The sequence below is a fragment of the Trichosurus vulpecula genome, chromosome 7 (genome assembly GCF_011100635.1).
Source record: "Trichosurus vulpecula isolate mTriVul1 chromosome 7, mTriVul1.pri, whole genome shotgun sequence".
In the NCBI taxonomy this organism is placed as follows: Eukaryota; Metazoa; Chordata; class Mammalia; order Diprotodontia; family Phalangeridae; genus Trichosurus; species Trichosurus vulpecula.
The window spans coordinates 249,014,147-249,027,426 of NC_050579.1; the positions used below are offsets into that span (position 1 = coordinate 249,014,147).

Genomic DNA, 13,280 nt, shown 5'->3' on the forward strand with positions numbered 1-13,280 from the left:
CTCTAGATTTGGACTTAAGGCCTGGGTTTAGATTCCAGCTCAGATGCTTAGTAGTTATAGAATTCTGCTAGGTCATTTAGAGTCTCTATGCTGATTCTCTGAGTTCCATCATCCATTAAGTGGAGATGGTAATAGCACCCATCTCACAGGGCTGATGCGAAGGGAAAATGAAAAAGACTGCAGTACTTTGTAATCCTTAAAGTGTTATATAGAGGGAAGATATTATCATTATTACTATTATTGCTGTTATTAATTCATATCAGCATCCAATCCATGACTTCTACCTTCTGATCTGACTTATCACATTCGGTATTCCATTCGGTATATCAAAGGTGCTGGAGGAGACTTAAGCTTGAGGCTTTCAGGAAAATTTGTTTTTACCTTCTCAATTGCTTAAAAAATGTTGTTGATTTAAAAAATATTTTCTCTTCTAATGGACTTTTCTTTGGATCTCTCCTTTGATAGACTCCTATGAACCAGGCTTCCACACGTTCCCACTGCATTTTCACCATTCATATCTCAAGCAAGGAACCAGGCTCTGCAACTGTCCGTCATGCCAAACTCCATTTGGTTGACCTGGCTGGTTCAGAGCGGGTTGCAAAGACTGGAGTTGGAGGCCAGCTTCTTACAGAAGCCAAATATATCAACCTTTCCCTACACTACTTAGAACAGGTAAAACCAACAGCGTGAGCACATAGTTCTTGCTTTACCTTGAAATTGCTTGTTAAACAAAAATATTGTTAATAAACTCTCCCCATCTTTTTTTTTCTCGAGGAAATGCACATAGTACTAATTCCTTTTACGTTAGACTTTATTAGAAGAGCTCTGGAATTATAAAATAGAGCTGACTAAATGGCAGCTTTCTGAACTGCTGGTGGTTTCTTGGATTTGGAGTGGTTGGATACAGTTCCTTTCAGCATTCTTGCTCTTCTGTACTCCTCTGCAAACCATCTGCCGCACACCACATCCTCTTTACTTATTCATTCATCTAACACATGTTTATTTAGTGTTCACTTTATTCAAGGTGCAGCGCTAGGTGCTGTAAGAAATTCAAAGGAGAATTATCCTCACACAATCCTCACCTTAATGGAGTGTGTAGGCTAGTAGGGGAGGTAAGGCATGTTTGTAAATAACCACACACACACACACACACACATTATATATGAATAACTATAATACAAGGCATAATGCAAAAGCATAAGAGAAATATAGATGCTATGGTATTTCAGAGAGCTAATAATAGTAGCTCGTACGTTTATGATACTTTAGCAATAATAACAATAATATCTAACATTTATCTAGTGATATACTATGTGCCAGGCACTGTGCTAACTGCTTTACAATTATAGTTTCATTTGATCCTTACAACAACCCTGGGAGGGAGGTGCTATTATTATCTCCATTTTACAGATGAGGAAACTGAGGCAGAGAGAGATTAAGTGACTTAATTCAAGACCATACAGCTAGTGTCTGAGGCCAGATTTAAACTTAGGTCTAGCAATTAGATCTACTGGGCCACCTATCTACCCCATATTTGCATTTTTCTCATAACAACCCTTTGAGGCAGGCAACATAAAGATTATTTCCTTAACTATTTTATAGTTAAGAACAATGAAGCTCATAGAACAGAAATGATTTGCCCAGTTTTATGACTCTTGAGTCAAAAAATATTAACTCTCTTTTGCATTGGGCCTTAGAGGATGGAGTTAGAGTGGAGGTGTTTTTCTAAGCCTATCATATTCATGTTTTCAGTAGTTGCTAGTCTGCCTGGCCATTCAAAGAACTATCAAGCACAGGGAAGACAAATAAAGCTCAAAGCCTTTGGCAGTCAAGGTCGCATCTCTCCCAGTGACCAGCTTCATTACTGTGGCTCACCCCCAACTCTCACAGATGCAAAGCTCAGAATGACACATCTCCTAGAGTTGGTAAAAATGTGTTGTACCACTATCAAAATAAATTATCTGATAGGAAGTAAGGAGCTATTGATGGGTTCTGAACAAAGAAATAGCATGATAAGCTTAAGTCTTGGGAACATAAATTTAACAGCATTGTGTAGGATAATGATTTAAGTGAGTGATGTTAAACTTGAGGTACTGGGGTGGTTTCAAGGCTGTAATTGGAATTGCTTTTTGGGATCTGAAAGTGATATGGAACTATTGATAAAGATTTGGAATTCATCTACATAGATATTATCATTGAAATCACAGGAACAGACGAAATCAATGTGACAAAATAGGGAAAAATCAGAACCATAGGAAATGCCAGCATTGATGATGTGGGAAGAAGAAGAATGAATAGTAGAAGAAAAAAGAAAAATAGCAGTGAATCAAATAGGCCAGAGAACCAAAAAGAATATAATGATAATGAAAATAAGAAGAACTTGCACTTATATCATTCTTTAAAGTTTGTGAAACATTTTACAAATATTATCCCATTGGTTCTCACCACAAGGCTTGGAATTAAGCATTATTATTATTTCCAATTTTACAGATGAGGAAACTGAAACAGAGGTTAAATGACCTGTCCAAAGTGTCACAGACAATAAGTGTCTAAGATGGATTTGAACTCAGGTCTGCTTGACCAGAAATCCATATCTAAATCCACATCTAGTGCCCTATCCACTGTACCACCTAGCTGCCTTGTGCCTATTATGATATAGAAGCTGAAAGAGAAAAGAGTTTCAAGAAGAAGGATTGGTCAGTAGTGTTAAATGTGACAGAGAGGTCAAGAGGGATGAGAACTGAGAAGAGGCCATTGGACTCAGCAATCAGGAGGTCATTGGTGCTCTTTATGAAATGCAGTTTCAGTGGAGTGGTGGGGATAGAATCCAAATTGTAAAGAGTTAAAGGATGAATTAATGATGGAATAGAGACAGAGATCACACACGACTCTTTCAAAAAGTTTGACAATGAAGGAGAGTAGGGACAGTAGCAAAATCAGGGGAAGAATTTTGGGGGATAGAGAAGACATGAGTGTGTTTGTTGGGAAAGGAGGAAGAAACTTAGGACACAACAGAAGGGACTGTTGATGGAGAGGACCTTTTCCTATCTAACCAAAGCCACCATACTGCACTTTCATTTCTTAATTTGACTCACAAGAAAAGGATGCACTCATCTCATCCAAGTTTTTGTTAGTCATTTCAGTTGTGTCCCATTCCTCACGACTCCATTTGGGGTTTTCTTAGCAAAGACACTGAAGTGGTTTTCCATTTCCTTCTCCAGCTCATTTTACAGATTAGGAAACTGAAGCAAACAGAGTCAAGTGACTTTCCCAGGGTCACACAGCTAGTAAGTCTCTAAGGCCAGATTTGAACTCATTTCTTCCTGACTCCAGGCCACTGTGCTACCTAGCTGCTCATCCAAGTAGATGTTCCCAAATAAGTTAAAAGTTTGATATTCAAAGAGCTTGATTACTTTCTGAGCCTGAAGGAGATGAAAAAAACACGAGGGAAGATTTGAAAGGGGAACTACAGAGTCTGTTAGCAAAATACAAGGGCTTAGATGTCATCAGGGTAAAGGATGTAAGGAAACTAAACCCTTTCACTGCCTCATAAATCCTTTTGAGGTTAAGGTAGTGAATGGGAGCTGTCCTAGTGCCAAATTTTTTGAAAAGGAGAAATGAGCTGACAAAGTAGAGTGAGTGAATGTCAAGAAAAGCCTGATCCAAACATAGGCATGCAGCTTAGTCTTAATGAAGTCCTGGAGTCAGATACCAGAAACAAAGTACTCAAGTGGTCCAGACTGGCATAGGACTAATAATAATTTAAATTTTTAGATGACATGTAGTATTCCTGAGCTACTTCTGGCTCAGCTTTGACATCAAAACATTATAGTCTCGACATTCACTAGAGCTTCTTTGGAACGTGTATGAAGGATGGTGTGGTGGAAGGAGCTCTTAACGTGTATTAAGGAGAGAGATGGGTTGAATCCTGCTTCTGGCAATTAACTAGCTGTGTGACTATAGACAATTCCCTTAACTTCTCTGAGCTGTAAAGTGAAGATCGTAATGCACAGAGTACCTGAGAATCAAATGAGATAATATTTTGCATTTTGCAAAACTTCAAATATTACATAGATATCAATTATCATTATTGATAATTTCCAGTGGTGCCTCTTGCCCTTATAATATACCCGATAATCATTTGTTCATGCAAAATTATGGTTATTGGTTAAGAAACACTCCTTGAGACAGACTTCCAACCAACCACAGTTGCCCAAGAGAAACTATTTCTTTTCCCAGTCAAAGATAAAGGAAGCTTTTTTGTTCTTGGTTTTCTATTTCTGTCCTTTTTAATGGGATATCCACAAACTAATATCAAACTTTCCCACCCCTCTTCCTCTTCTCACTGCTTTCCACATACTCACATATACACTCACTCATACACATGTACTCATACCTCATTATCCACGGACGCTAATGGCATTAGCTTCAAACAATACAGACCTCAGCTGTAGTGTTTGCCAACTATTCTGAAAATCTGTTTCCAAACCTTTGGGGTTCATTTCTTTACTAATTTTTTTTACCAGCTTCCGTTAGAAAACAGAGCCCTCTATCAACAAGATTTCTTAGCCTCTCCACTTGAACACTAAGAAGGACATATGCTCACATAACTATTCACATGTGCTGTCATGAGTCATATGTCAATTAACTCTCAATTATTTGCACATAGGTTGTCCCTTTTTTAGATTATCCACCACCAGGACTCTGATTCCATTAGTGCATATAATCAATTAATAAGCATTTGGTATACATTTGCAATATGCCAAGCAATGTGCTAAGCTGGGGATACAGTGAGAATGACTAAGTTTTAAATAAAGCAGAACTATGTTTTATTTATTTTTATATCTCCCTCCATTCCCTAGCAAAATGCTGTATACATTGTTGGTGCTTAAGGATTATTTATCAAATTTTTGTTTTTGTTGATGATTGCCTATGCAAATATATAAGCACTAATAAGAAAGACTGAAAAAGGCAAGAAGTAATGGAAGAGAGAGTGAGATTTACAATAAGAAAGATCAAAAAGCTATGAAGAAAATAGAGTGTAATGGCAAGCAAAGTGGGACTTTTTTCTTTTGTTTTGGAGTGCTTCTCAGCCTGAAGGCAATCAAATGCCTTTGAGTCTTGCCTTTGTTTCAATCAAGAGTCTTTGCTTTCATCAAGAGTCTTTGATGACCTGCTTAAGTCACAAGAAAGCCCCAGGCCTACACTTTTTACTTACCAAGTGCTAAGCTCCAGGCCTACACTCTTTACTTACCAAGTGCTAAGCCCAGGACTACACCCTATCACTGATGGGGTGTGGAGCCCTCAGGGCCCTAAAGAGTATATGTGTACTCTGAAATTAGTATTTTGTTTTGGTAGCTTACCCATGGGAAGAGTGCTCCTGTGACTTGGCCAGATGAGACTCTGGCTAGCTGTTGGAGCCTTCCTGGCTTTGAAAAACCTAGATGTTGGTGCTTCTCTCTCTGATAACTATGTATGTAATGTCTTGGTCAGACAGCTAGAAGCCTGTCTATTGACACGTGTTTTTATTTGCTCTGTTTATATAATTTCTGCTTGTAATTTCTATTTATATTCTCTCTGAAGTTCAGGGTGCTGGCTAAGTCAATGATAAATTTGTGTTTAATTAAAGTAAGATTGTTAACCTCTTAAAGTTACTTTCCTTAGAAAAGCAGATCAAAGAATCGGTGCTAGCAGTCCTTTCTCTGTGTGCTGGTGTTGTTGGTCTTACAACCCCACAGTAGCTGCAAGTAACATTGTTGTTAGACAGATGTGTAAAAGATAATTGTTAATTAGCCATGGGAAAGAGTAGGCATGGGTATTAGAGAGCAAATACATAGAAGAGAAGATGAGGAATTGGTGGGGATAGTGCGAGAAAGTGAAAGAGACAGCAAATTGATAAAAAAAAAAGTAGATAATTAATTATGGAATTCAGTAATCATGAACTACAGGGACTCTTACAATGTATGTCACTTTAGCTAATACTATGTTTTATGACTTGTAAATCTGGGAATCTCTTATAGTAGGCTCTTGCAGGCCTCACTGATCCTCATATTAATTATAGCTTCAGTTTCTGGTTCATTTGAAATGGATGTAATGAGGAATACACTGTTAAGGCATTTCTATTCTTGTATTGGTTCTATACAGAATTGTGATTATCCTATTAGTTATATGTATGAGACCTCACACCTTCATAAAGGAGTATAGTTCTTTTGAAAGCTGAATGCACCCTGTTGTGTTTGTAAGAAAATGGCATTCTGTTTGCCAGAATTTTGTTGGTTTTGGAGTTGTCCTTGTGAATGCATTGCTTTTTCCAAGTTTCCTCAAAAACACTTTTAAGCCACAATAGCAGGGTATGCTTTGGCCCCAGGAACTGAAAGTCAATGAGAGAAAAAGAAATGAAGAAATCCATACTCATTCTAACTGTGAACCTCATAGAGTGCCCCTGGTGTGACCTGTGACTCTATCAGCACAAACATCAAGTGAGAAACCACTGCAAAAATGAAAGTTTTTGCTCCCTAGATCTATAGAAATCAGAAGCTAGGGTAGATTTCAACCATTTATTACACATGTGGGACTCTTTTTTTAAGAGAGTAAGAATTTAAGTTTCTACTTGGCTTTCATTAGAAGTGTAATGTGTGGGAGAAAAATTAATGTTGTTGATGCCAATTGTAACCACTCCTAATCTTTGTCCATTTTCGGAGGATAACTTTCCATACTCTTGTGAGCTTTCAAATAAAAAAAATCATTAAATAATAAAGTTAGTGATTTCAAGCAGTTTAGAGAAAATTTAAGTATGGTATGAAGTTAGATTCTGTCTCGACATTAAACTGAGGTAAACTAAATTCAGAAAGCATTTATTAATTCCCTGCTGTGTACAGTGCACTGGGCATAGAAAGAAGGGTATGATATAATTGCTGTTCTCAAGAAGCTTATACTTTAGTAAGTTCAGGATGTTTTCTAAAACATTCAGCTTCGTTTTTATAAATGTAAGCACTGAATAGGGGTGAAATTTGGAAAGATTTCCTTGTTTTATTATGGCTACCTCCCACCAATTCCTAAACCCTACTATCTAAAAAGGTAGTCTGTTTTCTCTTCAACTTAGGAAGGCCTGAGTCTCTGCTAGAAATGAAACCAGACTTCCTCCCGCCCATAAAGGGTATATAATTTTTGATTTCAGTGGGGAGTTGGGGGAAGAGTTTACAGTTTTGTGTGGTATCCTCCTGGACCATCTTTGACTTACTTAAGCTCTAAGGTCAGACCCAGAACTAACTACTTTGGACAGAAGATTGTTTAGGTCTGAACTAGATTTATAAATCCACACATTGAATCTTGAACCAAATCAATCTTTTGAGATGAAGGAAGGAAAATTCAAAAATCTGAGCTTTTTCTCTCCACATTTTTCTCGATAAAAATCTACTATTTACCTGCTAATTTGTAGGAATATATTTAAAGTATAGGGGCACAAATATATACAGACTTGGCTACTTGCTGCCTATGTGACATTAGGCAAGCCATTTAACCTCCTCATCTGTAAAATGAGGAGTTTGAACTAAATGATTTCTAAGGTCCCTTCTAACTTTAAATCCTGTATTCCTAATAGGTGTTGTGCCAACTTTTATTGTCCTTGGAAATTATAACATATTATTATTATATATTGCCTTATGTGAAGAAGAAATGATTGTCCAAATTTGAAGCCAATAAGAGTGTCAGTTTCTCACAGCTGATTTTAACTAATTTTCCAGTTGAGACAGAAAAGACTCTGTATTACAGCATTATCCTGTATCCATGGGATTAAAAATGCCCTGAGGTACTCAAGTACTCAAAGAAACTAGTGTAATGCTTTATCTATAGGAGACATTCAGTCATTGTTTGTTGAGTGAATGAATGAATGAATGAATGAATGACTATTAAAGTTCATAGCTCCCGATTTCCCTTTGCTTCATGCCACCATTATTCCCTCTACAACCCTTCTTCTTTAAGGGAGTTGAAATCAAATCGACATTGACATTGCTTCTGAAAAAGGTGTGTTAATGAATGGTCTTGTTGTTCCATTCACTGTCCCTGTGACTTTCCAGGCCAAAACACTATACTAAGACAGAAAGGAAGGCCAACATAATCCATGCCCTCAGAGGAGTTATATTCTAATAGGAAGTAATGGGATCCTTCTTTCACTACATGTTTTAATTCCTGTGATGATAATAATGCATCTTATATGCCCTTCGGAGACAGTTAGGTGGCCCAGTGGATAAAGTGCTGAATCTGGAGTCAAGAATACCTGAGTTCTAATCTAGCTGTAGATACTTCCTAGCTGTGTAACCTCAGGCAAGTCACTTAATATACGTTTGCCTCAGTTTTCTCAACTGCAAAATGGGAATAAAAATAGCACCTACCTCCCAGGGTTGTTGTGATTATCAAATGAGATCTTATCTGTAAATGTTTAGCACAGTGCCTAGCAAACAGCGGGTACCATATAAATGCTATTATTATTATTATTATTATAAAACAACTCATGTATGAGCATACATACTTCAACAGACTGTGATTTCATCCTCACGAATAGTCTTTTTACCAACACAGATTGTAATCCATAGCAGATTATTTCATGTGTTGCTGTGAGCCAACCCTCTGGTAATGAGCTCTAGACTGGTCCTAGGATGATAGACTTACAAATCCATCCCAGGCCAGTACTAAATGTTTTCACAGTTTAGTTAGGCCTGATAGAGCTTGGGACTTACTGGCATAATCCTTAAGAACCCAGAGTCAACTCTATGTCACATGAAGCATCTGATTTGGTCTATAGGGGAGGATATACATGTCTATACTTTCTTTTCCCCAAGTGATAAGCTAGATTCTCTGTGCTATGTTTACATTGTTTCACGGAATAAACTGATGCTTTATTGTATATGTGTATGTATACATACATACATATACATATATAGTTATCTTAATGAACAGCAGGTATAAGAAATTATCCTAAATGGTTGCTTTTGTTACTACAGTGAATGCATTAATTTTTTTGTATATTCTATGAGATTGCAGGTCAGCTTGCTTCAATAATTTGTTTATTATGGCTAATGTAATGCCAATGCTGTTATACTTCATCACAGGTTATAATTGCCCTTGCAGAGAAACACCGATCCCATATTCCCTACAGGAACTCCATGATGACCAATGTACTGAGGGACAGCTTGGGAGGAAACTGCATGACAACCATGATTGCTACGCTGTCGTTAGAAAAAAGGAATATCGATGTATGTTGCCTCTTTCTATCAGCAATCTTGGGCTTGGTTTACATTTGGCAAGGAGAGTGGGTCTGAGGAGTTATAGTTGTATTTCTGCTTTTTCTATGGGGTTGGGACCTGCCTACTCTCTAAATGTCCTAAGAAATCAGCCTCTCTTGATTACTTATATACATCCTAGTCTAGTAGTCATCCTACTAGAAAATTTTAATCATTTATTATGTATTCATTTTGAGAAATATCCTTTTTACTCAGCTTCCCAAATTTCTAGGACATAGCAACTAGATTAGTTCATATGTTCAGTGGACTGAGAGAATTGCTGATAGGTCCTTTCCGCCTTCAGCCCTGGTTTTTCAGACTGCAGGTACTTTAAAGCCACTGCTACAGAGTGGTCTGGCCCACGTAGATTACTTCTCCATCTAAGATTTCCTGGTAGTGTCCAAGAGGTTATTTACATATCGTGTGCCTCAAGCACCAGCTACTGTTCAGTCTGGTCTGCATGAGGTGATGAAGGCAATCTCCAGCAAAACTAGGAGGCTTCTGACTGAGGGGAGGGCCTAGAATGCATTCCAGTAATTCACACTTGCATAGCATTTACTTGAAGGTTTACCTGTCCTCATAGCAGTCTTGTGAGGTAGAATGTGTAAGTACTGTTAATCCTATTTTAGGGCTCCTACACTTCAGAGCCAACACTTGATTCTTATCCCTCCTGACTCTCAGTTCTCAAGCACAGTTTCTTCCAAATCCTGGTGGCAGCTTGCAAATATAATCTAAGATAAAGTAGAGAGATGTGCTGCTTTTGTGAGATTTTCCCCAATGCATTTGGAAATTTTGCAGTTGATTATAACTTGTATGAAGTTGATTGAAAAGATCAGTAGGAAGATAGTGGCTCTTTAATCACTTTTCCTAATGCAGCAGATCAGGAGGGATTTCAATTTTAATAACCACTTAGAGCAATAGAATCTCCTCCATTCAGTGTGCAATGATTATTCTATTAATCCAAAAATAAAAACAGTCATTATGAAGCATAATCTAGAACAGTTGTCTCCATGGAGGGTGTAGGTGCATCCAGAGGGGCATGGCCTGACCCCAAAGGGTGTGTTATCAACCAATCCAAGGGTGAAAATTTAAGTGACAACCACCCTCAGCAAAGCTGAGCTAAGCATGGCAATTGTCTTTAACACAATCATACTCATCCTTTTCCTGCTAAAACAGAGGTCAGCAAACTACCTCCTTAGGGCCAAATCCTGCCCTTTGCCTGTTTTTGTAGGGCCAACGACCTAAGAATGGTTTTTTACATCTAAAAATGCAAAAAGCTTATTTTAAAAATGTAAAAACCGTTGTCAGTTGGGAGCTATACGAAAGCAAACAAGCAAACTAGATTTGAGCAGCAGGCTGGATTTGTCCATATGTAGTACGCTGACCCCTACCTTAAACTCTCCCACTCTTCTCTCATCTCCCAGTCTTCCCTTTCTGAACTTGTCCTTTACATTTTGGGTAACATGGATTGATGTCACACAGGATACACAGGCAAGGATGAATTGCAATAGATCACAGATCTAATTATATCCTCTTCCTCCCCTCCCCAAACTGAACCATTCTCCAGATTTCTGTGTTATTGTCAAAGCTTCACTATGTTTCCAGTCACTTAATTTCATACCCTCTGAGTTCTCTTTGAGTCTGCCTTATCACTCACTGGATGTATCAGATGGGTTACCAAATCTCTTCATTTCTACTTCCCCATCTCTTGCACCTGAGAGGAAGCCATGGCATAGTGGAGACATGCTCTCAGAGCCCAGAGAATCCAGGTTTAGGTCTTCTCTCATGCTTGTACACATAGTGGTTATGAGACCCCATTGTTCTAGGCAACCCTCTAAGACTCTAAGTTACAAATTCTCTTATCATCTCTAAGACTACAAGCTACACATTTTCTTATAGTATCTAAGACTATAAGAGAAAGTGCCCATCTGCATCCGTAGAAGTAGTTTCTTCATCTGAGAGTTCCATATATCCTGAAATTACAAGGCCAGTTCCTCTCACATCAGTCCCCTCCAACTCACTTAGTCACCATGAAGGCCTTCATCACCTAATTGGTATCCCTGCCTTGAATCTCTCTTCTCTCCAGCTTCACCTCCACATTGCTAACAAATTGATTTTTCTAGTGTTAGGTCTCATCATGTTACTTCCTTACTCAATAAATTCCAATGGTACCCTATTGACTTGAGGACAAACTTATCTCATCCTTTTTAGTTCTGTGTCAGTTTCATGGTGTACCTAATTTTAGACCAGAAGCACATGTGTATAATTTATAAATGAGTAAAAAACATTACATTTTGGGGGTTTGTGCTCCAAAAAATTTTTTCTTGATGGTATTAGTGATCAAAAATATTTGGAGACTGCTGCTCCAGATCAAGGACCTTGTGAAAATGAATATATTAGCTTTGTCTCCAGATGGTCCATTCAGTCATATTTTGGGTATCTTTTTTAAGCTATTTGCAAAAATAAAGTTTGAATAAGAGAGAAAATCCTCATCAATGATGACATTTTAAAGAGATATGTTATTTCTCTAGGAATCTATATCAACTTGCAGATTTGCCCAGCGAGTGGCCCTCATAAAGAATGAAGCTGTTCTCAATGAAGAGATTGACCCTAGACTGGTAAGAAGCTTTTAGTTGACTTTTTTTAGGGAAAAAGAGCTAGACAGATTGCTGCTGCTTTTCATGATGAGTCATTCCTCTTAGCTATTTTTATTTGCAGGTCTTAGGATTTTTTAGAAACGTCATCTGCTTTAACCTTCTGGGGGTAATTATAATTAACTTCTTTTTATGAAAGCTCATAAAGTCATGGGAAATCCTAATGGTCATTAGGAAAGAGAACCATACTTTACATAGCCCCTCTGTTATTTATCTCAGCATTTTTTTAGGGGCTAAAGACTTGCTTTAAGAATGGTTTTTAGGAATTGTTGATTGGTGGCTTCTTGTGATATAATAACAAATGTTGACTTTTTTTAATATTATTTTTTATTATTATTATTATTTTTAATTTAAATTTATTTATTTAACATATTTGGTTTTCAGCATTGATTTTCACAACAGTTTGAATTACAAATTTTCTCCCCATTTCTACCCTCCCCCCCACTCCAAGATGGCATATATTCTGGTTGCCCTGTTCCCCAGTCAGCCCTCCCCTCTATCACTCCCCTCCCCTCTCATCCCCTTTTCCCTTCCTTTCTTGTAGGGCAAGATACATTTCTACGCCCCATTGCCTGTGTATCTTATTTTTTAGTTGCATGCAAAAACTTTTTTTTTGAACATCTGATTTTAAAACTTTGAGTTCCAAATTGTCTCCCCTCTTCCCTTCCCACCCACCCTCCCTAAGAAGTCGAGCAATTCAACCTAGGCCACACATGTATCATTATGTATAACCCTTCCACAATACTCATGTTGTTAAAGGCTAACTACATTTTGCTCCTTCCCAACCCATCCCGCTTTATTGAATTTTCTCCCTTGACCCTGTCCCCTTTCCAAAGTGTTTGTTTTGATTACCTCCACCCCCATCTGCCCTCCCCTCCATCATCCCCCCCCCCTTTTATTTTTTTTTCTATCTTCCTCCCTCTTCTTTCCTGTGGGGTAAGATACCCAACTGAGTATGTATGGTATTCCCCCTCAGGCCAAATCTGATGAGAGCAAGGTTCACTCATTCCCCCCTCACCTGCCCTCTCCCCTCCTCCCACAGAACTGCTTCCTCTTGCCACCTTTATGCGAGATAATCCACCCCATTCTATCTCTCCCTATCTCCCTCTCTCAGTATGTTGCTCTCTCATCCCTTAATTTCATTTTATTTCTTTTAGATATCTTCCCTTCATCTTCAACTCACCCTGTGTCTGCTCTCTCTCTTTTACATATATATATATATATACGTATATATAAACACATATATATACACATACATACATATACACATAGATATATACATACATACACATTCACTTATATATATACATAAACATATATATATATATATGCATATTCCCTTCAACTA

General features: G+C 37.9%; 1 protein-coding gene across 1 annotated transcript in view; it reads left to right on the forward strand.

Annotated features, from left to right (window-relative positions):
* The window catches only part of KIF6 (kinesin family member 6), a 493,781-nt gene that overhangs the window by 147,183 nt on the left and 333,318 nt on the right, over positions 1–13,280 (forward strand). The window contains exons 7-9 of the mRNA XM_036767567.1: positions 466–672; positions 9,108–9,251; positions 11,810–11,896. Coding sequence (XP_036623462.1) covers positions 466–672; positions 9,108–9,251; positions 11,810–11,896 — 438 coding nt within the window. The remainder of the gene's footprint in view (positions 1–465; positions 673–9,107; positions 9,252–11,809; positions 11,897–13,280) is intronic.